The sequence below is a fragment of the Gasterosteus aculeatus genome, chromosome 2, assembly GCF_964276395.1.
Source record: "Gasterosteus aculeatus chromosome 2, fGasAcu3.hap1.1, whole genome shotgun sequence".
NCBI lineage: Eukaryota > Metazoa > Chordata > Actinopteri > Perciformes > Gasterosteidae > Gasterosteus > Gasterosteus aculeatus.
Window position 1 is genome coordinate 2,304,852 of NC_135689.1, and position 26,758 is coordinate 2,331,609.

General features: G+C 51.0%; 2 protein-coding genes across 2 annotated transcripts in view; one reads left to right on the plus strand and one right to left on the minus strand.

Annotated features, from left to right (window-relative positions):
* The window catches only part of LOC120829560 (metabotropic glutamate receptor 7), a 48,072-nt gene extending 31,866 nt beyond the window's left edge, over positions 1-16,206 (plus strand). The window contains 5 exon segments of the mRNA XM_040193770.2: positions 3,144-3,283; positions 6,592-7,527; positions 12,557-12,707; positions 12,710-12,808; positions 15,183-16,206. Coding sequence (XP_040049704.2) covers positions 3,144-3,283; positions 6,592-7,527; positions 12,557-12,707; positions 12,710-12,808; positions 15,183-15,232 — 1,376 coding nt within the window. The 3' untranslated portion in view covers positions 15,233-16,206.
* Positions 16,207-22,868: 6,662 nt separating this feature from the next.
* On the minus strand, positions 22,869-26,658 carry LOC120829527 (dystroglycan 1; the record flags this gene model as incomplete). The annotated part of the gene is given in 1 exon segment (XM_078082371.1): positions 22,869-26,658. A coding segment is annotated over 1 exon segment (2,301 nt), but the record flags the coding sequence as incomplete, so codon positions are not given.
* Between the last annotated feature and the right edge of the window lie 100 nt (positions 26,659-26,758).

A 26,758-nucleotide genomic window follows, 5' to 3' on the forward strand; every position in this document is an offset into this window, starting at 1 on the left:
TGGTTTCCCCGTCTTCCAGTCGCTATGCTAATTATTTACACCGCATGCACCAGGACAGAGAGGAAATCTGCATATTTCACCAAGATATTTAACCGCGTCACTAAAAGCTTTCTGTGGAGTCGTCTCATCTTATTCTAAGAGAGCAAACAGGTTTTAAAGAATTCATTTCACCTGGTATTTACTCCCAAGCTGCTGCGTCCGTCCTAATCCACAGCGTCCGTTTAAACAGCGACTAAATGATCAGATTACATCTAACGAACGAGTCAATACCCCCCCTCTGGTTTTATGCACCTCTGGGCTCCTGCACTGTAAAGCTGCTTCATGTGTGTGAGATTTTGGGCCCATGTGATGTGTTCAGGGTCATTATTCATTATTCAGCTCGCCACAGAGAGTGATGGGAAGATGCTTAACGATGAATGGAAACTGGCCGTTCGTGACAAACAGCTCTGAGATGCAGATGAGAGTTGGACGAAGGTCCGATAGAGACCTTTTGTCGTGTTTATTGATTCTGGATTAGATTCAGCTGGTTCACGTTATCTTCTCCCACCACCGATTGTGTCTCTTATCTCAAGTGTGAACTACTCGATGCGCTGTGATGTTTCACGCGTTGGATATCGCAGGAAATGATGAGTGAACGTACTTGTGTACTTACACGTATTGTGGCAACAGGTCGATGAGGATCCTTGTCTTCCGTTTCATGCGATTCTTTTTCATTGTGTGTTTCTACACAATAAAAACTGCAGCGTCGTTAAAAGGAGGCAGAGGCAGAGCCGTGTTTCTGCCTCCGTCAATGAATATATGAAAAAAGGCATACGGCGTATACTTCTACTACACCCCACGTTCAGCGTCATCAAGTGCACCGACGTGACTCTTGTCTCGTGTGTTTTTAAATAGGTTTTTGGACAACAATGCAGGCGCAGAGTCACACGGCGCGTCGGGCGCTGCTTCCGCTCCTTCCTTGGGATTTATTATTGAGGGAAACACAGAATTCGTCCCCAAAAACCGATTATTAACTCGACGCCATGGCGCCGATAAAGTACGTCGTTCCAAAGCGCCGCTCATGTTGTGCTGATCGCTGCAATCAATACGTTGATCACAATCACTCCAGCGAGATGAAGAGCCGCCTGCCTTCCTCCCTCTCGGTCGCTATGGCAGCAGGCGAGATTATATATGTGTGTGTGTACATATAAATGTAATGGCATGTGACCTTAACTAAGTGCAGATTCATGCACGGGGAGGGAGAGGAGGTAAGGGGGGGGTGGGGGGGGGGGCACCTGCTGCCGGGTCCCAGCAGCCATCTGGACACCAGCTGAATAGAGAGACACGTTGTGGTGATACTCAGCTTCTGGAGATGATTCACCTCGCTGTGGCAGTGACGGAGAACAGCGCGTTCGTTTCATCCGAGGCTCAAAATAAGATCCTTTCCTCTCCCCCGCCTCCACGTCTCCTCCTCCTCACCCCCCCCCTCCCCTCCCTAGACCTCCTTTCGTGTGTCGCGTAGTGTGCGTTGTTGTCGAGCCGCCCCTCGCTGCGTTTAAAGGCAGGAACCACGCACATTATCCCGTGTGCTAATGTCTGCTGGAGTGTGAGCCTCCTTTGTTGAAGAGTGAGAGGCGCCAACAACAAAACAAAAGGGAAACTGAGGGCGTGGGGGGCGTGGGGGGCGTGGGGGGGGGGGGGTAATGATGCGAGAGAAACCCAGCGGTAGATCCCCGGTCCACCCACACCGCTGCAACGTCTCCCTTCACGGCCGCGCCGAGCAGAAAGGAGCCGTTTATTTGTTTGTTTAATGTGCAGGCGCGTCGCCGCTGTCTCTCTCTCTGCGTGTGTTTTGTTTGTTTGCGAGGGGGGTTGTTGTTGTTGTTGTTGTTGCCGGGGAGTCGCTACCTTGTCAGCGTCTTTGTTCACTGAGTCTCCTGTCTGGTTTGGAGTGAGCGCCTCCCACACGTTCCCCCTTTCAGCCGATGAGGAGGCCTTCGACTCTTATGAAGCCAAAGGGAGTCACAAAGTCAGAGAGGAACATTTAAGTGTTTTATTTAAACACACACACACACTTATTCCAACACAGTTTTTTGTCTTGCTTTGTCCTGGAACTTTTGTAGGATGCTCAATGACAAATGTCCTTGGAAGGGAAAAGCTGGAGGGAGATGAAATTCCCTCCTGGCTGAAAACAAAGGAAAAAGGCGGCGCGTCCGTCCGCCCAAAAGCCACCAGCTCTGTTCCAGGTACAAGAGGCGACATGCTCCCTCAAGGCTTTTGGACATATGCTCCCGGTCCTTCCTCTAGACTTTTTATAGCCGCAGCTATCACAGTCCTTAATTGCCATGGCGAGTGTCATCGACCTCCCCGTCCCATTTCAAAAAAAGACGACATCTCCATCGGCGCCGCCCCCCCCCCCCCCCGGCGTGCCGCGCAGGTGACTTCCTGTCAGATGCAGCGGGGGACGACCTCATCAGCAATGCAGACCTCGTGCGTAAAGTACAGCGCAACCGCCTTTTCCCATTAATGCCGTTCAACGTTTACCGCCGCGAGGGAGATGACGCGCACGTCAGCGCGATATCTCACTCCGATTCCACGGGGGGGGGAAGGGCCGGCGAGCCCCGAGAGGTCGCGCACACACACACACACACACACACACACACGTTCAAAGAGGCCGAAAAGCAGATTCATTTTCAGGTGTCCGTCCTCTCCGAGCTAATTAGTGATGCTTCGCTCTGCTCGAGGAGACAGGCTGCTGCACTCTGGGAGCAGATGGGGGGCCGTGTGATGCTTTGGCTGACCTGTTAACACCCCCCCCCCCCCCCCCCCTCAACCCCCCTCACCTCCTCCTGTATTTGTCCACCGTGTGATGGAAAGCATTGCTTACGGCCCCACAAGGTGTTTCATTAGGATTCTTCTGATGCGACGTCGTACAAGCGAGCGATGCGCTGAATATGAGAACGAATTCCTCCAGAGGCCCCCGCGTGCCGGCGCATAGGAAGCAGCTGAGGGGGGGGGGCGTTGTGTTGGTCGGTGGGGGCTTCCTTTCCGCATAAAGGTTGAATATTTGGGTTATAGTGCTGTATGTATGTTATTAATAATGTAAATACTCTGTGTGGTCCATGGGATGCTGCACCTTGTGACACGTCCCCCCCCCCGTACAGGCAGCGCCGGCACCTCGGTCGTGTTCAACAAGAACGGAGACGCTCCGGGCCGCTACGACTTGTTCCAGTTCCAGCTGACCAACTCCTCCACCCCAGAGTACAAGGTGGTGGGACACTGGGTGGAGAACCTGCAGATCAGGGTACGACAAGTCCCCGCTGTGTGTGTGTGTGTGTGTGTGTGTGTGTGTGTGTGTCAGCATGATGTGTGTGCGCGCTCAGTGACATGAAAGATGATGGAGGGGGCGGGGGGGGGGCACATTATTTGCATGCACAGGGAGCTCAGATGAAGACTTTCCTTCTAATTGATGTGTTTTAGGTGCAAAAAGAAACCAGAATCCAGTGGGAGAGAAAGGGGAACATGTGATGATTAACAATGAATATGTACACTTTTCTTTTATTAAAACACTTCATATTCATCATTGAAACATTGGTTTAAAGATTCTTCACCAACGTGTCCACAGCTGCTTTTTTAAAACCTGCTCCTGAGCCGACGGAAAGGTGGAGGAGTCGGGGTGTGTGAGAGTCGCACCTGAATACGTCTCCGCCCGCGAACGATGCTGAAGCTCCAGAGACGCCTTTTTATTCAGAGTTAAAAAGAAGGAAGTGGAAATGAGAAGAGACGTTTGTTTTCAGAGAAGATCGTGAGGTCCACGGCGCTCGCCGGCTTCTGCTGCACCGAATACCCGTGGATCTAACGAGCGTGTTCTCAGGTGGAGTTTTAGCCAGACGGATTCCGACGGGCGGACGCGTGAAAGCGCCTAATGTGAGGTCAGCTGGAGATCCCACCGCAGACAATAACGAAACCGCTGAGATTTATTCCACTCGAAGGCAAACGCGCTCTCTAACGTGCACGTGCTCTGCGGTGGCTCCCAGGCGAGCGCTGCGCACGTGCACGTGCCTCCGATTACTGGTCGCAGCAGGAGGTTCGCATGCAGATGAGCTCACATTTGCATAATGGCTTTCAGGTTGAAGAATTAAACTCCATCGGATGGAACAACAACGTTGCCTTTTTTTGGTGTGATCACAAACTAAAACGCTGTTTCGGCTCAATTATATTCCAATGCGACCGCAGCACATGGAGAAGGGGGGGGGGCACACCGGGGGTTTGTCCTGCACTTTGACCCAGGCTCTGATTAACATCTTAAAATGAGCAACCTGAGCAGAACTACGGCAGCCGCACGAGTCCGAGGTGTCGAGGAAATTCCATGGTCTCCATGGCAACAGAGCCGTCGGCCTCATTACTCATTTCCACACTGTGTGTAATCGGAAGGTTTTCCAGAGAGACCCATTCATTGTCCAAATAACAAATGGCACCTCCATGCCCCCAGATAAATGGCAGATGATAATCTGTCCAGACGCTGCAGATGCAACACATTTGTCACACAGACACACACACACACACACACACACACACATACACTTGTCTACCTGCAATTATTGCCGATGCTTTTAGGTTCCTTTTGTATGTGATGATACTTGTGGACTGTTTTGTTTGAGGAACGAGAGTTTCTGTTCCGGTCTAACTGGTCAGGCCGGGTTCAGTGCTTGATGGTTCCTCGGGTCGGATTGAATCCCCATTTGCCCACCAGACGAGCAGCGCCAGGGTCAAAAACAGGCTCGTCTTTCCCACGCGAGAGTCAGACGAGGAGACTTGTCCACAACAACAGATCTGCGTCTCCTAAAACTCTCCAATTAGTGTCTCGTGCGTTGGCTCAGCGCAGGCAGGTGTGCAGACGACATGTGGGGGCTTTACGGGGGCTTTGTGCAGCAGCCTGAGGCTTCCTGCAGTCTCCCTGTGACTCTGCCAGGCAACTAGCTGTGTTTTTAATTTAATGGATTAAATAAAGGAGATCCTACAAGCCCAATTAGGGGGGTTTAGAGGTTCTGCGGCGGGGGGGGGGGCTGTTTCCTCATTCTTCTAGTCTTCCTAAGCTAAGCTAACAGCCGTTCAGCAGCTTCGTGTTCTAACGGAAGGACGTGGTGGCATCAACCGCCCCGCAGCGTATTTCTGTAAACACGAGTTATGTTTGCACTGTTACTCTCTCCTCCTTCACCTGTGGACCTGCTCTCCCTCATGAAACAGTCACACAGCCAAGTTAGTCGTGCATCTGCTTCCATTACTGCATTACAAAGCCACTCCAGTTTTTACATTCGGTGCGAATCACCGGCTGCCGTCGTGTTGCTGCTGCTGCATGCAGCGTGCACCCAACCAGCCCTCTGCAGGGAGGCAATGACTGCGGCGCGTGACCTGATGCGGCACAACATCCAGGGATGCAGAAGAAGTTCACACTGACACACTGCCAGCGTGCGCTCTTCTTCCTCCGCGCCTCGCTGCGCTTCTCGCTGCATCACTGCCACCTGTGGAGGAGCGCGGCGGCGGCGAGCTGCAGGCAGGGCGGCGTGTGGCGTCGCCCGCGTGAGCACACATGGGACGACGGAAAAAGGAACGCTCGACAGGTCGTCTTGCGTCCTGAGGCTCCGCAGGGTTCCTTGGCGTCGGGAGGCTCAGCTCGCGTTCCCCTCCGATGTGGTTTAATGCGGCGCCACTTTATGATGTCATCTTCTCTCAGAGCACTTTTTGAAATCCGTCATATTAGAGATGATTATGAGGTTAAACTAAATCTGCTGCTGCTACTGGAATGTGTATTTTTTCTAATTTTGTGCTTCTTTTCGTTGGTAACTGGTTTATTTTGGTAAGTTGGCTGTGAAACGAGTCGTGGGTCTTCTGGTGCTTCTTAAAGCCACGGATCAGTACACTTTCATCCTAAATCAAAAGATCAGCTCAGAGTATTCTGAAAGCTTTTTTTAACACCCGGAGAAATATGTAAGAGCCCTAAAGGTTCCATTTCTTCGTGGCTTTTTTAAGGCTGAGTTATGCATTGAGATTATGCTGCGAGTTTAAACCACGAAACACCTCGGGGCCTTTTCCAGGATCGGAGTTTCTCCAGTGCGCCTCTGTACTGCACTTCTCCCCCTGATGAGAGCTCATAAACAGCAACAGCTCCGCAGACTCTAAAAACAGTCCCGTTCTCCTCCCTCATCACCACATACCTCACGGGCTTCTGTGATAAAACATAATGTCTTGCGTCTCCCAATTATTATTATTTATTTTTTTCATCTCACTGAATGAAGGTGGGACGTGTTGCCATGGTGATTCCAGTTACTTTCAAGCATTAGGGAAGGCGATCCCTGCGAAGGATGTCCTGTGTTAGCGTAATTGTTTTGTTCGATGGGTTTCCTTTTCGTCAGCCTGGTAGCAGGCATTGCGTTGTACTTTGTTCCTGCCGAGAACCTCGTGAGGAGAAAAATACAGTCATTTATGGCTCGGCTGTGAGTGTTAAATCACAGGTATTTTTCTTCGCCCACGTGGTTTTTTCGTATTCAGCGGCGCCTCTGCGCATCGCTCCGCCGCTAACCCGATCCCTCTTGTGTGTCATCTCGCCACCAGCTGGAGGAGCTGCAGTGGCCAGATGGGGAGCAGGAGGTGCCCATCTCGGTGTGCAGTCTGCCCTGCAAGACCGGAGAGAGGAAGAAGAGGGTGAAGGGCATGCCGTGCTGCTGGCACTGCGAGCTCTGCGACGGCTACCAGTACCAGTACGACGAGACCTCCTGCCGCCTGTGCGCCTACAACATGAGGCCCAACCCCAACAGGACGGCCTGCCAGCCCATCCCCATCGTCAAGCTGGAGTGGCACTCCGCCTGGGCCATCATCTCCGTCTTCCTGGCCATGCTCGGCATCATCGCCACCATCTTTGTCATGGCGACGTTCGTGCGCCACAACGACACCCCCATCGTGCGGGCGTCGGGCCGGGAGCTGAGCTACGTGCTGCTCACCGGCATCTTCCTGTGTTACATCATCACCTTCCTCATGATCGCCAAGCCCGACGTGGCGGTGTGCGCCTTCAGGAGGATCTTCCTGGGCCTGGGCATGTGCATCAGCTACGCCGCGCTGCTCACCAAGACCAACCGCATCTACCGCATCTTCGAGCAGGGCAAGCAGACGGTCACGGCGCCGCGCTTCATCAGCCCCACCTCCCAGATCGCCATCACTTCCAGTCTGATCTGCGTGCAGCTGCTGGGCGTGCTGGTGTGGTTCGCCGTGGACCCGCCGAACACCATCGTCGACTACGACGAGCAGAAGGCGGTGAACCCGCTGCTGGCCCGCGGCGTGCTCAAGTGCGACATCACGGACCTGCAGATCATCTGCTCGCTGGGCTACAGCATCCTGCTGATGGTGACCTGCACCATCTACGCCATCAAGACGCGGGACGTGCCGGAGGACTTCAACGAGGCCAAACCCATCGGCTTCACCATGTACACCACCTGCATAGTCTGGCTGGCCTTCATCCCCATTTTCTTTGGCACGGCGCAGTCGGCAGAGAAGGTGAGTCATTTCTCTCGCAGAAAAGGTAGTTTTTATCTGGTCCGCACGCGTGTGCACGTGAATGTTTGTACACGCAGAATGAAAAACCCCCCAAACGGCACGTAAAGGGACACACAAACACGCACGTTCAGCGACTGCATAAGTTGTGGGTTCATTTTCTTTCCATTTCACATTCGCATGGCCCCGATTTGCTCGTAAACCCACAGTAGGACCGACCGGCGCAGACAGACAGAAATAGGCACCGAGAGGCGGAGGAAGGGGTTGATGCTGCAGAGCGATACGGGTGTGTGGGGGGGCAGCGGCTCCATACGCCATTATCTTTAACTCTCACCTCGCCCCGGGCTCAACATCCCGGAGAGAGGGGCAGGCCGAGGGGGGTGAGGAAGAGCGGGTGCGGGGGGGGGGGGGGTAAATAGCAGCGTGATTGAACACATTCCGTCTCTTGGCGGCGGCGCTCTCCTCAACAACGCGCTTGACACTGGAATACGACCGCGTGAGCCGGCGCGCTCGTGGTAGCTCACCTCTGAATGCAGATCCATCGGGCGGACGCGGGAGCTGGCGTGCAGCTTTCGGTGTACGAAGCGAGCGGGGGGGGGGGGGGGGGGGTTCACTGGCAGAATATCGATGATGACAGGCACTCTTGACCTTTCTGAGAGACGCGGCGTTCAATATCCTCCCTGCTGAGCTGCCGCGTGAGATGGATCAGAAGCTGCTTTTCCTCGTCTCAATTTGCTGCTGATTTCATAGATGAATTACGCCCTCAGCAGCGATTAGGAGTTCATTACGATACCCGCGGCGACTCGCGAGGCGGTAATGTGTTTATCCTTCCCCTCTATGCAGTTAACTCTTTCTTCCCTCCCGGCTCGCGCCAACTCACCCCATCCTCAGCGGGGGGAGTGAGGCCAATCGCTCTCACCCCAGGTTCCCCAATATCGAACGATTGATCCCAAACTCTGGGAAAATGTGGAACCAGCTGCCAGTTATCACCCCAAACGACGGAGAGCTGTCGGAACGTTTGCCGTTTCATCGCTTTGTAGTCGCACAGAAGTCGTGACGTGACCTCAGACCTCAGATATGGAGACCCCCAAGATCCCACCAAGATGATACCTTGTAGTGTACGTGACTGCAAACTACACCGAACAGAACACGAGAAATCTCTTACTGGCGACACCCGTGACCCCGAGCACAGGGCGGGATTATGACATAATGAAACGTCCTCCCTGAGACGGAGACAACCTGTAAAACACCCCCCCAGATTCAGTCGTGCTTAAAGGAGAACTTCCTGGCACAAAACGAGCGCGCCTTACGCGTATGGAACCACTTAGATTCTTGTAAGTTGTCTCCTGCGCCCACGAGCCCCTTTGAAGAGCGAGCGCGCTGCCACGATTCATTAGTAATGACTCACTTGTTCATTCCAGCTTTCACCAGGTAAAAAAGGAACGCTGCCGTCTCGCTGCCTCAAAAAACAACCGCACTTCACGGGAGTTTGACTCGACGGTTATTGAGATGTGGAGTCGGTGGGAATATTTGAAATACGGCCTGGTTTTAAAGTGTTTTAGATAAAGCAGGTAAAAGTTGTGGGAGACACAAAGCTTCTGTGTTCGCCGGGTGAACAATGAGTATTTATGAGTACGGCTGAATAATTCATTCACAAAGTAATGCCAAAAGGAACCAACAGCATCTTACAAAGGTAAAATGTTTTCACCTTTTAGTGCAAACTTATTCAACACTGGGTGAGCGCGTAGAGGGGTGCACACGTAGAGGGGTGCACACGTAGAGGGGTCTGCGCGTCGCGGGATGCACGCGTAGATGGGCGAGCGCGTAGAGGGGGGCGAACACGTAGAGGGGCGAGCGCGAAGAGGGGCGAGCGCGTTGAGGGGCGAGCGCGTAGATGGGGGCACGCGTAGAGGGGTGAGCGCGTAGAGGGGCAAGCGCGTAGATGGGGCACGCGTAGAGGGGTGAGCGCGTAGATGGGTGAGCGCGTAGAGGGGTGAGCGCGTAGATGGGCGAGCGCGTAGATGGGGCACGCGTAGAGGGGTGAGCGCGTAGAGGGGCAAGCGCGTAGATGGGGGCACGCGTAGAGGGGCGAGCGCGTAGAGGGGTGCGCGCGTAGAGGGGCGAGCGCATAGAGCCTAGCCTGGTTAGCGTAGCCTGTAGCGTCGGCTCCTTCTCGCCCCGGACCCGGTGAGCGTCTTGCGTCAATCCCACCTCCCGCGGCGTTAATGAGTTCTACCTGAAACGCGCACCCCTCCTAGAGGTGCAGCGGGTAGAAGATCGGCGGCTCGGTCCCGGGTGTCTTCTAGTCCCAAGTGTCTCTGGGCAGGAAACTGAACCTCAAACTGCTCCCGTCTGGCTGGTGTGTAACGAAGAGAAGACTTAAAAAAGGCTTTACATGAAATGTGAGCCTATTCACCTGCTACGCGGAAGTCCATCTAGTTGAAAGGAGGCCCGATCCTCTGGATCATTACTGAAGGTCTTCTCCAGCGCGGCCGAGGGCCTCCTAATTGTCACTTACTGAACGGAGTCCTTATCACTGTGTACATCCACAGTACTCAGCCATACCCGACTAAATTGCCTTTGCAGTAAGTACATCCCTGGTGGGCATAATTACGAGGATTACCCTCAACAGCTTTTTGTCTAAATGGAAGACATGTCCTCGTCGTGGCTGCGTGCTGCCAGTTGGCTCGTCAAAGAGATTTAAAACTCCAAAGCAGCCGTTTGATTTTGGGTCTCGATGAGGCCGTTAATAAATCATCACCGCGGCTATAAATAGAGAAGTTGCCGAGCAGTTGTGAAAATCGACTTCATGTATTTATTTATGTTAAAGCAACAGGATTTAATTATGGATGCTCTGTGGAAAGCTAAACATTTGAGTTGGGTCGGGGGGGAGAACAGGGGGGGGGGGGCTGCGGAAATTTGGGTCAAGCTCTCGTCGGATGGCGGAGCGGAGGACTGCGTCTCGGTGATTAGAGGCGAGGAGGAAGGAGGGTTTTTGCTCTGTGTGTGTAGACGTGTTGGAGGGAGTGAAGAAAGAAAAGCCTTCACACAGATGAGTGGGAGGAAGCACTCGATCCTCTCCGGGCCGGCGGAGCAGCGTCCAGCATTCCGGGGATCTCATCAAAAGCTCACTCCCAACCAAAACTCCCTAGCGTCGCCATGGTTACCACGCACCAAAACGTCTTGCGATTGTATTATCTCAGTGGCAGAAGCTGCGAATTCGCGACTCCCACATCAGAGAGAGAGAGAGAGAGAGAGAGAGAGAGAGAGAGAGAGAGCACCGGCTGCTGGTGGTATTCATGCGGTTATTAATGCGTGCCGCGCCCGCCAGATCGCTGCCTCCGCGGGAGGACGAGGCTGCCGGGCGCACCGGCGCGTTGATGATCGTGAAGACAAAGGCGCGAGAATGAGGTCCCGTAAATCGCCGCGAGTCCAGATGTTTATTCGCCTGGCAAAAAAAAAAAAAAGCGGCGTGCAAGCGGCGAGCCGGCTCTTCCTCCCTGAGCCGGCGGCCTGTTAACGTGCCAACAATCGTCTCCTCACGCCATCATCGGCGGATCCGTGAGGGGGGGCTTTCGGGCTCTGGAGGGCTCCCTCTCCTGCGAGGCCCTTAACAGACGAACGGAGCAGAAGAGGCTGAACTCGCCGACCTCTCGGCACAAAATCACCGGCGCTTGACGAGGTCGCTCTGAGACCCCGTTCACACGATGGGGAAACGCGTTTATCTTCATGCGTTTTGGCCTTTCGTTTACACAAAACGGAGGTTTTATCGCAGAAAACGATCATTTCAAAAAGTGGGCCAAAGTGGAGATTTCTGTGTTTGCGTGTGAACTCGGTCCAACGGAGTTTTAGGCTGTCAAACGTCACAGTTTGCGACTTGTTGTCGGTTTTGAGAATTCTGATTGATTTGCACGTCTTTATCCTTCTCGTTACGCTGCCGACCACAGGTTTGGCGTAGTTATGATGGCGTCCGGGGCCGTATTCATGCGGGTTCATATAAACAGAAACTTTTTTGAAAACGGAGGGGCAGAAATATTTGTTTCTGTAAATACCCGGCTGTGTGTAAATGTGGCCTGTAACTCCGTGTCAACCTAAATCCGGGGTTATGCAAGCTGGGAATCGGCACACGTCACGCTCACAGGCGCCGAGAGGGCCGACCCGCGTCAGGCTCCCGTGAACCTTAAACCCCCCCAAACGAACTCGTACCCGCCGCGCTGCCATGTGGTGGTGCTCATCGCATCTTAAGGCGGCGGAGCCAGAGGCAAGAAGCCGCTCGCGGGGTCAGAATACGCGGGGGGGGTTGGGATGAGATGAGGCATGGGGGGAGGGTGGGAGGGGGAGGAGGGGGTGGGGGAGGTTCCGTGAGGCCGCTCGTCGTCCTTAACACGCTCCAGCCGTCTCCGATCGACTGTAGCTGCAGGTCAGGCTTGAATAAACGCTACTAGATTATTGTTACCGTACGCATGACTGACCCCCCACCCCCCCATGACCCCCCACCCATATTACATATGTGATCATGTAAGTTTACCCCCCCGAAAAATGTCATTGGATTATCTGCTGTTTGTATGTCGTTAGTCTAAGAAACTCATGTTGTGATGGAGGAGTTTCTCTCCGGTTCAGTGATGTAAAGCTGGTTATTATTGGGTCTATTATATATATAAGTATATATATATATATATATATATATATATATAAGTATATATATATATATATATATAAAAATATTATTAAAATTATATATACACATATATATATATATATGTTTATATAAATATTAATATATATATATTTATATATATAATTTATATATAATTATATATATAATTTTAATAATATATATATAATATATATATATATATATATATTATTATTATATATATATATAATTTTAATAATATTTATATATATATATATTTATATATATAATTATTTATGGGGGGACTCCTCACAGATGTTGAGCCCTCATCGCCTCGCTGGTCTCCACACAGTCGTCATATTAACACGAATCCCGTTTCCTTCCGTTTGTTCTCAGCTGTACATTCAGACGACCACGCTGACCATCTCCATGAACCTCAGTGCCTCGGTGGCGCTGGGCATGCTCTACATGCCCAAGGTGTACATCATCATCTTCCACCCCGAGATGAACGTGCAGAAGAGGAAGCGCAGCTTCAAGGCCGTGGTCACGGCGCCACCATGTCGTCGCGTCTGTCCCAGAAGCCCAGCGAGAGGCCCAACGGCGAGGCCAAGACGGAGCTGTGCGAGAACCCCGCCGCCGACCCCATGAGTAAGTGAGGACCCCGACGGGTCACGTGCACAGAGGCGGAGGAGACAGGCGCGTAGAAACGTGCACGCCTGTTGTGCGCCGTGAGAAATAAGGAAAGAAATCTTTAAAAAAAAAACAGGAAAAAGCTCCTTCTAACTTCTTCACTGGATATAAAACATGGTGACGTCCTGTAAAGAGTCCCAAAGGTTCATTAGCGTGACGCTAGTCGACCCTCCGAAGAAAGCTTTATACCTCATGCACCAAGAGCCAAGGGATCGGGCTGGTGGGGGGGGGGGGGGCTCCTGCTTCAAAGGTCACCGGTTGGCAGATTTGTAATATTTATGGGTGTGCAGAGATGGAGCCACATTATGCAGCAGTTTGTCATGAAACAACTCTTTGTGGGTCCCGGTGTGCGGCGAGTGAAGATGAGACGACGGTGCTGGGGGCGTTCCCATAATCCTTTGACCCGGGAAGGGCGAGTGAGATGTCGTTCTCTCCCTCCTCATATTTCCCTTCTTGAACCAGTGGTTTGATTGGGAGGCTGCCTGACTGAGATCCCTCCCCCCTTCATCTGAAACAGAGGGCAGGATATTACCGCCTACCGGGACGGGACGGGGGGGGGTCGCGAGTATCAGGAGAAAGGAAAAAAAAAAACATCTTGCATTTGGACCATCGTTGCCATGGAAGCTCTTTGCTCTCTCGCGACGTGTCGGGAGGAAGATTGACAGCTCGTGCACATCAAAGGCTTCCTCACCCGGAGCGATCGCAGCACCCGCAGGTGCCTCCACCCCTCCACCCCCCCCCCCCTCTCTGAATTATACCTATAAACTGATGCTCCCAACAGTCCTCTCCCTCCTCTGTCAGGAGCCGAATCGTGTGTGTGTGTGTGTGTGTGTGATGCTGTGTATCAGGGGGGGTGATGGCGACACATCCTGCACACATCTGGCTCAGTGAGCATCGAGGCTGAAACCTTCACATCTGTCACAGCAGCGTGTCCAAAGTCCCCCGGGGTGAGAGGAGGGGGGGGGGGGGGGGGGGGGGCAGTAAGGCCCGTCCCAAAAGTGCAGCGCGTCATCCGCTCCGTGTGAGTCTCTCACCTTCCTGTCTCCACGACACCAATGTCTTCTCGCCTCGTCCCGCCCCCCCCCCCCCCCCCCCACCACTCCCCCCTCCTCTCGCCCTTCTTCTTTTCAGCGGCAGGAGAAGTGACATTTATTAATGGCGAATTTATGTGCATGACCGCCCCCCCCTCCACCCCCCTCCCCCGCCTCACCTCAAACCTGAACTGTGCCTCGACCGTCCCCGGAGACTGTCCGTCAATTCCTGTAACCATCAGAGCGCAAACCCCCCCCCCCCCCCTTTCAGGGCCCATCAGCGCCGTGCCAGATGACTCATTGGAGTGATTTATGGGATTAAGAGCATCAGAAGTTGTGCAGATATCGTCATGATTACGCCTCCTGAAGGACCTCGGCCATCACTGCTGGAAAGGCTTCCCCCGATGCAGGAAGCGTCACGGATCAGAACCGGCCGGGGAAATGAAAAGCTGTAGGAGATGAATAATAAAGAATTAGGACGGCAGTGTTTTTATCCCAGAAGAGTAAAACACTCGCACACACACACACACAGCGGCTAGCTGAAAAAACAAATGTTTTAATCCTGTTAGTTAACAGCCAGAATCTGCTGTACATTCTGTAATCTTTTATTCATCATACTTGCTGGCCAAATTAACTCCGGCTTTAAAGAATCGGTGCGACTTTAATTGCAAACGTCCGCGAGAGCCGGTTGCCACGGCAACATTAAAGCAGCGGAATGAGCGTTTACAGCAAAGTCTCTGGTTAAATGAAAAAAAAAAAAAAAGGTTCACGTGGTTCACTGTGCGACGAACCCGCCCTCGTACACGGCGCCGGGCGGCTGGTCACGTGACCTCGCCGTAACCCTAAAAGCGGCTTTTCTTTAGCGAAGTTCCGAGAGCGTGAGAGAGCGAGAAATGCCTTCACTCTGAAGGCTGCGAGCTGTTTCTCGTGAGGATACACAGACGCACGCAGCACCCAGGCACTCAGCCACATACTGATACGTTTCCATGGCGATCCATCCAGGCCGGGATCACATTGCATCCCCTAGTGTTTGTTGTGTGTTCGCTTGTGTGGTGTTTTTCTTTTTTAACCGCCAGTTAACATCTGAAAATAGAAACTAAGGCTGCACACGAGGGCATTGTGATTTGAAATGATACCACGCCAGAAAATACTGCGACTGATTGAACCCAGCTGCTCGGCGAGCAGCTCCCCGACGAAGATGCGCTTTGTTTCATTTTATTTTTTACTTGTGTTGTTTCAGCTCAAAGTAAAAGACTTAATGTTTATTTCTTTTGTTTCTGTTTGTGTCATTGTGTTCTCAGGTCAAGCAACCAAGAAAACATATGTGAGTTACAACAACCTCAGGATCTGATCCGCTCGGGGGGAGAGGAACCCGTTCCGCCCATTTATCTGTGATCTTTGGAGAAAAAAAACAAAAAGGGAGGCGAGGCGGGGGGGGGGGGGAGGGTCCTGGACCTGCATTCTGCCCGACACGGGACCCCCAAAACTGTATCTCCCCCGTGCCCCCTCCTCCCCGTCTCTCTGACGGCGATCGACTCGCCTGCCGAAGGGTCACTGTGAACGAGGACAAACTACGGGGCACCAAAAAAAAAGATAATTCCCCCCAAAAAAGGGGACCGCGGATCTGCTTTCCTTTGACATGCCGTTAAAGCCATATTCGCTGTGCCCCCCCCCCCCCCATCCCGTTTCTGTTCTGTATTGTTTCGGTGATTTTATTCTGTGCCTCCTCTTCTTGCAGTTGATTTAATTCCCACGAGCAGCCGCTCTGCCACGTGCAGTTCTTTGTGTTACTGAGTCGCTGCGGGTGATTGTTGTGTCACAGTGATGGACATTGTAAGTATATATATTTTCTTGTAAATATTGGAGAGTATTTTTCATGTTTGGAGTACAAAACTAGATATACCCGTTCTCTGTTGGAATTGGATTTGGATGGTAATGAGAAGCACCACAAAGTGTTCACTTTGCATGTGCCAATGTGTCTGTTCTACTTGATGTAAACAAGAAAAGAAACAACAAGAAAAAAAAAAGATGAATAAATTCTGAAAATGATGATAATCTTCAGCATCTTTCTGCTGCTTGTTTTTCTTTACCAGAGCTGAACTTCATCATTAAGTGACAGAATATGGCTTTGATCTGTTGTTGACCCCCCCCCCCACCCCCCCACTGTGTATCTGCACGCATGTTTGTTTTATATAGTTTGGTACTATTATGCATAGCTGTGGTGTGCGACGCATTAATACCAGAGCAATCATGCAAGAATGTCGTGATGTCTGTCAAACTATCAACATGTAATAAATCATTTTGTTATCTTTTATACGACTAAAGCTGACAGCTCCTCCTCGTCCTTTCTGACTCCCAGAAGAATGTGAAAACGAATAATTAACCACCAAATGTCCTGTTGTGGTCACGCAAAGGAGGCAAGACCCCCAGAGGCGGCGGGGGGGGGGAGGGGGGGGCGTCTGTTTGTCTCCCCCCTCCCTCCCCTTTCGCTGTGGCTCCTCACCACCTATCCCCCCACATGAATAATATAACACGTCAGATCGATTTGTCCCGCTGATGGTCGGCCCTTCGCCGGCTAACCGCTCTTCATCGCCGCCTGCGAGCGTAACGTTGTTATATTCCATATTGATCATGATAGAAAAACACGCGTGAGAGGCTTCTGCTCCGTCTCCCTCCAGGCCGCTGCACGCCACCGGTGATGGACGTCCGGGAGACGCTGATTCCTCTTCTTGTTGTCTGTGAGAAGGAGGCGGGAGGAGCTTCTTTGTTGCTCTGATGTTTCTGTCTCTGCTCTCGTGGGACCGGATGGTCCCCACTTCTCACTCGCAGTCTGTCATTTCTCTAAAAGGAGAGAAACCCCACTTATGCCCAATTAAGAGGAGCCTCTCCTCCAACCAAATTAATTGTCTGTGTCGGCGTCCGTGTGCGAGCAATCAGTGGGCGCCGTCCGGGGGTTTGGATCTGCAGCTCAGCGGGAAAAAAAGAGGAGAAACAGCCGAAGCTGCAGTAGGATTTTGTATGTTGATGCGACGCAGGAAATAACTCTTAAAAAGACGCGACCTTTGGATTAGCATGTTGCTTCCAAACACCTGAAACCGTGTGAAGGACGGTCTGCACCAGACTCTCAGGGCTCCACCAGTTTCCTCCTCATCCTCGTGGTCTGAGCCTGCACCAGGAGGACCCGAGAGGGGTGGGGGGGGGAACTGGTTCCCTCGCAAACAAACGCAGCGGACGGTTGCGAGCGGGCCGGGTCGTGATTTCTGGGGGGACGGAGTTTCCGTCCTCCTCTTGGTTGAAGTAGGCCTCCCTTATCTTGTCAGAACTCCTGACGCGCTCTTTCACAGACAATTTACCGATGCAGAGCCTCGATTATCTTCTGTTTCATGGGCTCCCGGGCCGCCGGCTTTCCTATCGCTCCGTAAATGTCCAATTATCCAACTCCAGCCGGAGTGAAAGCTTATCTGCTTCCCGTCAGAGACCAACTGAGGGCTGCCATAAGGAAGGAAGGGTGGACGGAGACACTATTTGTACCCCCACCCCTCCCAACCCCCCCCTACGATGCTGTCTATTTACCACCATCGTGGCTCTGAGGGAATCGAGACGCCTGCATGTCGCCCCGTTGCTGAGACGTCCTGACCTCCACTTCTCCTCGTGGGCCCCCGATCACGTCGAGAGCACCACGATGTTTTGTTTTTTTCTGCCAACGATCCAAGAAAGCGATGCCCCCCCCCTTCCCCCCCCCCCCTCTTTACAGGAATGAGTTAGTGCAGGGGTCAGCGGGGGCCGCCTCGTATCGGGGGGGTCATGGACCTACATACTTCCTGCCTCTGCTCAGCTGCACAGAGACTGAGTGGCTTTCCTGCTGCAGCCTTATTGCATTTTTAATCAGCCGAAGAGACCAGGCATCATTCTCATTACATTAGTGTCTCCCTGTATTTATTCCGTGGTCTCTCACCACTTTTACCCCCGGGGGGCGAGGGGAGGGGAGGGGGGGGGGGGGGGGGGGGGGGGTTTGGTGGGTGGAGAGAATGCATTTGAGATTTTGCTCGTGTGACAGTGGTTGGAGATATGGATTCTGACAGGTCACAATTAGCTCAGTCACCTGCTTTATCTTCACTTATCTCTGGCTGGGGGATTTAGTGTCGCCTCGGCTGTAGGAACTGTCATAGCCCCCCCCCCCCCCCCCCCCCCACCCGTCTCATCTCTTCAACATCCAAACCAACCCCCCTCCCACCGCCCCCTCCCACCCCCCCAGTTAATGATTATTAGAAAATGACTCCTTGGATGAGCTGCGTTATCAAGCCGGCTGACTGAGACAAATGCTCCTCCGAGTAATGCCCCCCCCCCCCCCCCCCCAACAATAATAATAAATCCTTGAGGACTGCATGCATCTGCTGGATATGTTGCACACTTGTTACGCTTCAGGCTGCGTTCAGAACCCCCCCCCCCGAAGGAGCGGTGCATTTGAGGCACCGATAACTGGCGGCTGTGAAATGTAACTGAAAGCTGAGCAGCGTAAACAACGCGTGTCCACATCACACACAGATCACTGATCTGATGATGACACCTACCGGGGGGGGGGGACAAACTACTGAAATGGAAATGAGTAGCTGAGGGAGAGGGACACAAGAACTGATCCCAAGTCAGTCCTGTAAACCCTCAAACAACAGTTTGAGCGTTGGAAGTTTGAATGATTAGAAATCAGTTCAAAGTTGGAATTCTGCTCTCGCGTCGCCGAGGATTCCGCGTCTCATTTTTCAGCGACGGAGCACTTTCCATTTGATCGAACCCCTCCCCCCCCCCAAAGGCCGCATCCATTATGTATCTGCACAACGGAGTTAATGGACTGCAACAACAGCAGAAGATGACTCGACTGAATTTCCTCATGACGGCACGAAGACTCACCGCGAAAGACGAGAGACCACGTCTGCTTCTCCTGTTTTGCTGTTAATCTGCGAAACGTGACGACCTCTGACAGACGCAGAACACAGCTGTGTGTGTGTGTGTGTGTGTGTGTGTGTGTGTGTGTGTGTGTGTGTGTGTGTGTGTGTGTGTGTGTGTGCGTGTGTGTGTGAACACACGTGTGAATGCAATCCGTCCACCTCATGATCCAGCGTCCATCTCTGGGGTTTGTGTCTCCTGAGGGCCCCTCCGTCCCCAAGGAGAACAGACCCCCCCCCAACTACACAGTCTGACCCATCTGGTCGTCCTGCACATCACTGTGTGTGCGTGTGGACTGAACCGTACATGCACGTGCACGTCCTTTGGAGCCAAAGAATGAGAAACCCGTCCCGTTGGGTTAGCCGGGGCTGTTGGAAGAAGTCTGGGGGGGCTTATGGCGCTGATGCCCCCCTCCCCCCCTCCCACTCCAGCAGTGGAATAGATGATCTCACTTGGTGAGATAAGAAGTGAAATCCAATTAGTCTAAACTTTCTACATGTGTGACTGAATTATGAGCGTGACTTCAGAGGGTGGACACATTAGTGGGGGCGGGGGGGCAACTTGAACTGTGATGAATTCAAAGAAAGTCAAGTATCATATAATAAGATCTTCCTCGACACACCGCGTCTGATGAATGATCATCACGCCTACTTGTTATTTGGTGCGTCGTGATTCCAAGCAGAGTATTAATCGGCACCTTTGCATTCGTTGGTGTGATGCTGCTGCCACCTGCTGATGCCTCTGCAGAGATCTGCCCCCCCCCCCCATATTATGACTACAGCCTCAGAATGTGATACCTGCACAACCGGAAGCGACCGAGCACAGGATGAACCTCTGAATCCACTTCCTGTTCAGCGCTGAGGCGCAGCAACCTTTTTTTATTTTTTACCAAAGCGTTTTTAAATGAACTTCCTCTGTTGGTCCACAAGGTGGCGCCGCGGTCATTGAACACGCATGAGGTTCTGCTTTTCCATCTCTTGGAGACAAAACTACATTTATATCCAAATGATTTGAAGGGGATACAGGTTGTTTATACTTTGTGTTCTTATTTAAAACAAGTGTTTATCCAATTAAAACCTACAGCGGAGTTTTAATGTAAAATACATACATCTGACTAACAGTGTGACGTCGTTACTCACTGTTGGAACAGATGGTTCAAACTTTAAATCAAGCTTTAGCGGGAGCTAATTAGCTACCTGAACTTTAGCATTTAAAGTGGAAGCTAAATGAAGAATTCCAATTTGTTACTTTCATGTGCAGAAGGATTCGGTCCCCATGAAGCGAAACAACTGATCAAAGACGCTTTGTTCTCTTTTTACTTATTTACCTCAATGCAGCAGCGAGGGAATTAGTCAGCGATTTTTGAGTGTCTGGTTCCCGCGTCCAGAAGTCACTGTGGTGTTTTCATGTTTGGCTGAAACACGCTCGGAGGTCAACACAAGCTGGAGATGTTCCAGGAGAACACGTGGACCACCAGCTCATTGAGGAATGAGCTCAGAAAATGCAGCTCAGCTCATTAAAATTTCTATTATTGTCTCCACGGTTCAGCGTGCGAACGCAAAAACCTTTTGTGTGGATCGTCCGGCATGAAAAGAAATGAGTATGTGTCACACTCCCTGACAGTTACCCTCCGTGGTTGTGCGGTTTTCTTTGTTATCGCCGAGCTTTCAGCCTAATGGGAAACGGAGCTCCTCAGGGCTCCTAATGAGGCCCCTTACGAGGCCGCTTCCTTCAGCGCCCGGCTTCATTTTTTATTTACCTTTTAAATCAAAAGAAAAGGTTTGTGTCGGATACCCAGCAGAAATAATTACCCCCCCCGTACTGAGAGCCTGCGTCATATCGTAGCTGAATAAAGGACCCGGCTGCTGCTTTCGATCAAACTACTTCTTGTGCTGACGGAGTATTTAATGTGGCACTTTGTATGACCTCTTTTCATACTATGGTTTGGTTTTCAGGTGTTTTACTTCCTGTCTTTTCCCGCCTGTCGGTACGCTGCTCCTCTCGTGGACTCGTCTTCCTTTTTCCTCAGTTTCCTCATCTTTTCTTAGCATACTATCATACTTTACTACAACTTAAAGTATAATGAAAAAATATATATATAAATATGAAAGATAAATATACATGTAATTACTTTCATGAAAAGTAAAATATATTGCATAAATTCTATTTATACTACATACTAGCACAACATAACTCTTTTCTAAATTCTATACTCAAGTACTTCGATGACTTTTGTAACAATTTCTTTCCAACATTCGATTCTATGATTTTTTTTTAGACATACAAAGCTGTGTCTTTCTCAGACGTTTAAATAGGTCACTCTTTTTGCTCTAACACGTCATGTCATTTTATGTTATGTTAAATATATTTTTACAATATTATTTGTATCAGTTTCATCACTTTCTTTACCATGAGTTTTCCAACATGCTATGTATTTTTTTTAAAATTTGTTATGCGATGACTTTTTACATTTTTTGATATGATTCCCAAAAATCCCCGGGATTACAGACAGGTATTTTTTCCACTTTTTTAAAACATGCCGTTATGACTTACCACTTTTCAGAAGTCTATACAATTATTTTATTATCACCTTTCTGTTAAACGAGGATGTTTTTTCATAACTGACACTAAATGCCCTTTTGTAAATGTATACAATAAATTGGATCCAGGTATTTTTTTCTTAATGTACTTGCACAAAAATAGACTAAACTCTGGGGCGCCAACGCTCACCAACAAACCTCCAACGTGTGTTTTGTCTGCAGTGATGCTTCCGGTTGGCCAGAGGTTCTTTGCTGGTGTCCGTAGCGTCCTTCTGGTCGGTGTTGATCCACTCGTGGTACCCAGCGCTTCCCAGGAACATCGACCCAAACAGCAATCGCTGCACATCTGACCAACATCTCAAAGTCTAAATTATTTAATAGAAAGAAAAAAAAAAGTGCAGTGGGGAGAAGACGCGTACCGATGATGTCATTTCCCACGCGGCCTCCGTACTGAGAGGAAGTTCCACTGACGGTTGGAGGCCGGCTCATTAAACTATGCAGTTTATGACGAGCACGAAATTTTTATATCATCCTTTATTGTGTGTATATGTTTTATTCTTTTGATTTTAAAAGTTTAATACTTTTGGGGATAATATCTGATGACCAATGATTTTTATAATGTATAAATTACTTTTTTCTGACATGCAATAAATTGTTTTCACATATATATTATTCAGCCTTTTGACTATTGACATCATTTCTTTTTATGAAATAACTTTTTCCATACGAAGTTTTTATGACACGCTCAACCAATGATATTCTAAAGCTTTTCATGACTTATTGAACACACAATACGGTGATTTGTTCTTACTTTGTGTAATGTGACAAAATAAAAATTATTAAACTTAACATTGTATGTAGTGTTTGTATCCCAGATCATGTGATCATGTCAATAAAAATGAAATCAGGTCTGTTAATACGTTTTAGTCTGTTGCTTTATGACAGCAGACGTAAAGGCTCCGCTCTGAATAAGAAGTCACGTTAAGAGTCTAAAGATCTTCAGTGATCCCGCGTGAGCTTAAAAGGTAAATCAACACACCAAATACACATTATGCAAATTGAACCCAGTCTTTAGAAACCATTCACAGCTTGTTTTCCAGGACTTAAGAGTCCCAAAAAGCTCAATACCTAAAAATTTTTTTTTAAAAACACGTGAGCGCAGATATTAGTCAGTTATTGATATTTCTCAAAAAGACGCAAAAACCAAAATCGTCCCAGAACAGAAGCACTTCGCACAGCTGCCTGCTGGGTATCCGCTTTATATACATTAATATTCTTTAGTATTGGAGCCTGGACTCGATTTCTATAAACAACACCGGTCAGAAGAATCGCATTTAAAATACTCACCGACTTCTCAGGCCTCACCTGGTCCTCCATCGGTGCTTCAGGCATAAATATCACGTTACGTCGCAGTTACTGCTGAGCAGCCACTTTAATACACATATGTATTGAAAACATGTTTAATAGTTTCATTTGTTCAAATAAAAAAGGGACCATACACAATCGTTGAGGCTTTACAAATAGTATTACATTTTATTAATATATTTTCATAAAACAAGTTTAAGACTGTATCAAAAACTCAGTAAAAACATTAGATTTTTAACCATTTTTTCTTATGGTGATATCGGATATGAAATGTACATAATTCACATGTTGATTCTTTGTTCGTATTGAGATGATTATTCTTTTGTGATGAGTCGTGGATTCTTTTGTACCAGCAAACTATAAAGTCGTTTTTTCCACCCCAAATGATTGTGATCATAAATCTAGACATACAATTAAAAAATAAAATCATTTTCCCACTCAGCACCCCCCCCCCCCATCTCTCCCGACTAGGTCGACTTATGACACAGACATAATGGAGTTGATTCCTTTAACAGGCACGCAATTATGTACATCCCCTCGTCCCGACTGATGACGGGCAGAGCACCAGACAGCGAGAGGCAGGGCGGCCATAACGAAGTCCTCTAGGCCGCCGCCGCCCCCCCACACACACCTACTGATTAATAAGACCGAGAATCCACCTCCTTCACTGTGTCCCCAATCGTCACCCTGCTGTGAACCACAGCATTCCATTGGCCCCCTTCATTATTGTTGCAGCAACCCCACAGTTTGCCTTGTGACCACAGACGTAACCGTGGCAACAGCAAAACCAGTCGTCTCACAGACAGGTTTAGTGGCACATACGCATTTAAAAAAGGGGAAAAAAAAAAAAAAGTCTATTTGTTTTTGTACCCTCATCGGGCTCCATCCAGCACAGGCGTGATCCGTCCTGTGATCCGGTACCAGAACCTCGGCCCGAGCTCAAGGATGCCAAAAGAACATCTTATCTCCTTATTGGACTACCACTCGCTGTGCTCACGTAGTGCAAGGTTTAACAAGAAATTGCATAAGTGCAAGGTTGCATGTTATTGTCAAGAGGGAGCAAAGCAGAGAGAAAAAGGGAGGGATCAACGTCCAACAAACAACGGATTCCTGTAAAGAAAGTTTCATGCTTTCAGTTATTTATTCCCCTCTGGAAATAACAGGTGCAAAATCTTAGTAAACCAGGCCGAAAGACAGATAAGAGTGATATAGAACTCATAAAGATTAACATTGTGAGGGGGAGCCTCAGGTCTGTTGTCATGGTGACATCTGCTCAAAGGCCCGGCGGGCTTCAGTCTCTCCTGCTTCTTTATTATTTTCTATACAATAGAAATAGTACATCATTGAAGATAAAAGTGACTCTTCTTGGCAAAAAAAAAAAAAAAAAAGTGAGAAGTCAAAAGCAGATACGGACAAAAAGAGAAATACAAACTGTCCCCCATCCACTTGCCCCGTGCCGCCAGTAGTACGATGAGTGTCTTATCCATGATGGGAATACGTGGAGATGTTTGCCTGCTCTACAAAGTCAGACACATTTCAGAACTGAACTCGTGTGGAATCACTCGGGTTGTACTTCTCAACAAGCGTCCCTACATTGTACCTGCTTTCCAAACTGAAAGAGGGGCGTGCGTTAGGGGGGCACGTAGGGGGGTGGGGACCTGTAGGAGGTCATGTTCTTGGGCCGGGAGCCCTTGCCTTCTATGGGGACAGTAAACGGCGGCGGGGGCTGGTAAGGAGGAGCGTTAGGATCGTCATCTTGATAAATCGAATACTCCTCCAGCAGATCCTGGTTCAGCAGGGTGCTGTGCGGGCCGGCCATGTTGGGGTACTCCGGAGGGGGCAGCGGGGGCTTTTCCTCCTGAAGGATCAGTGGGATGCTGGAGGACGGGGGCGACTTGGAGTCGTCCAACTCGTCTGCGAAGATTATGGGGACGCCTTTCTTGATGAAGGTGGCCTGCTCCTCTATGGTCATCTTCCCTCTGCGCTTCTTGCGGTAGCAGACCATGGCGATGACCCCGGCGATGAGCAGCAGGGCGGCCACCACCACGGCGGGAATGACGGTGTGGAGGTAAACGTCGTCGCTGTTCCGCCGGCCCGTCCCGGGCGAGGGCGAGGCCGTGGGAAGCGCGGGCATGGCCACCTCTCCTGGCGGGACGAACGTGTAGCTCTGGCATTTATGGGTGCCGCGCACGGAGATGTTGATGGGTCTGAAGTCGGGCTCCATGGCTTTGGAGAAGGCCATTTTGGGCTTCCCCTGGGGGTCGGAGATCCTGTTGCTGAGGACTGAGATCTGCTCCTTTGGGCAGGGGCTCTGCTGGAGGCTGTTGTTGGTCCATTCCACCACAACAGAGCCGGCGGTGATGCTCCGGATGGTCACCGCGCTGCTGTTGCGATCACCGAGGGCGTACGCTAACTTTTTGGTCAAAAGAATCTTCTTGTGGATGTCATTGCTTAACGCTTTGGGGTCACCGTGGAAACGGGCGGCAAACACCACGGACGGTTTGTCGCTAGCAGACCAGCCGTTGACCTGAACCTCGAATGCGTCCATGATGCTCTTGCCGCCCTTGTCCGTGGCCAACATGAAGTACTCGTGCTTCCCCTGGTGCTGCTCCTCCGGGAGGCCGTACAGCAGCTGGATGGTGCTGTTGAACTGAATCCAAGAGGTTTCGTTCACGGCTTCCTTGGGGGTCTTCTTCAAAGTCAAACGCAGCTTGTCCGTGGTGCCGTCCTCCTTGTCGTAGAAGGTATCCGGAGGGATCTTAACCTCGAAGTACGTTCCAACCCACGCGTTCACCTGATCAACGGCGTTGCGGATCTCCGGGTTCTGATTCTGGTCCGGAGGGAGCAGGGTGGGCGGGGTGGTGCGTTTGGGCGGTTTGGGTGTGGTGGACTTGGGCTCCCGGGGGGCCGGAGTGGTGGTCTTGATTTTCTTAGGTTTCCTCGTCGCAGTGGGTTTGGGTCTTTTGGTGGTACCCGGGGGTGTCGGCAAAGCGGTGGCCTCCACAAAGGTGGGCCGGGTCATGGTGGGCTGAATAGGGATGGTGCTTGTGGTTCCCAGTACCCTGGTGGGCTGGGGAGGCCCGACTACAGGCGTGTGGGCTACCTGATCCCTGACCCTCATAGTCGGCTTCACGGGGACAAGCAGGGGACCCCGGACGGGGGGAGCAGAGTTCTCTGTTGCTATGGCGATAGAGGGCGAAGTTGGCGTGGGAACCACGCGCACAGGGGGCTCCGGGTGAGAAGTGGGAGGGAGCAGGGAGGGCACCGGCGTTGGAGTGTTGTACAACTGGCGCCTGACCCGTTTCACGCTGTGGGGCTTTTTGTTCACGATGTGCCAGCCGACCGCCGGGTAGCCCAGCCGGGCCGACATGGTCCCGTTCTTGGCCGAGGACTGGACGCTGTCTATGTCGGGGATGCTGCCCTGGTCGAGGCCGCAGCCCAGCTTCCATGAAACGAGCGCCCCGTTTTCCACCACCTTCTTGGCGTTGCCCGGCCCGGCCATGAAAGCGGACATGTCAAACAAGCGGTTGTTTACAACGGGGACCACCCTCATGTGCTCCAGGGGCACGTGAGAGAATTTCCTCATGACGGCCAGCAGGTTGACCCTCTGCTCGGCCCCCATCTTCGTCAAGTCGGCGTCCAGGATAACGGTTAGGACGGTGACGAGCTCCTCGGAGCCGCAGGTGAACGGCTGGACGCCGCCGCTGTCGGACGGCAGCGCGAGCAGGGCGGGCTCGCTGTCTGCGCGCTCTTCCGGGTGCACCTCAATGGAGAACACCGTACTGGGGAACACATGGTCGATCATCTCCTCCCCAGACACCAAGATGTGGTACACACCTTTATCCTGCTCCAGGGCCAGGCCTCTCACAGCGCAGCTCGCCTTGTCCCAATAAAGCCAGTGAGGTAAAGTCTGCTTTCCCATTTCAGTCAGCTGCAGGAGGACAAGCAGGAATAAGACACACAATCACCGTTTGGTACTTCAGGGATACTGAAAGACTGATAGAAGGTCAGAAATGGACAACAAGTGATAA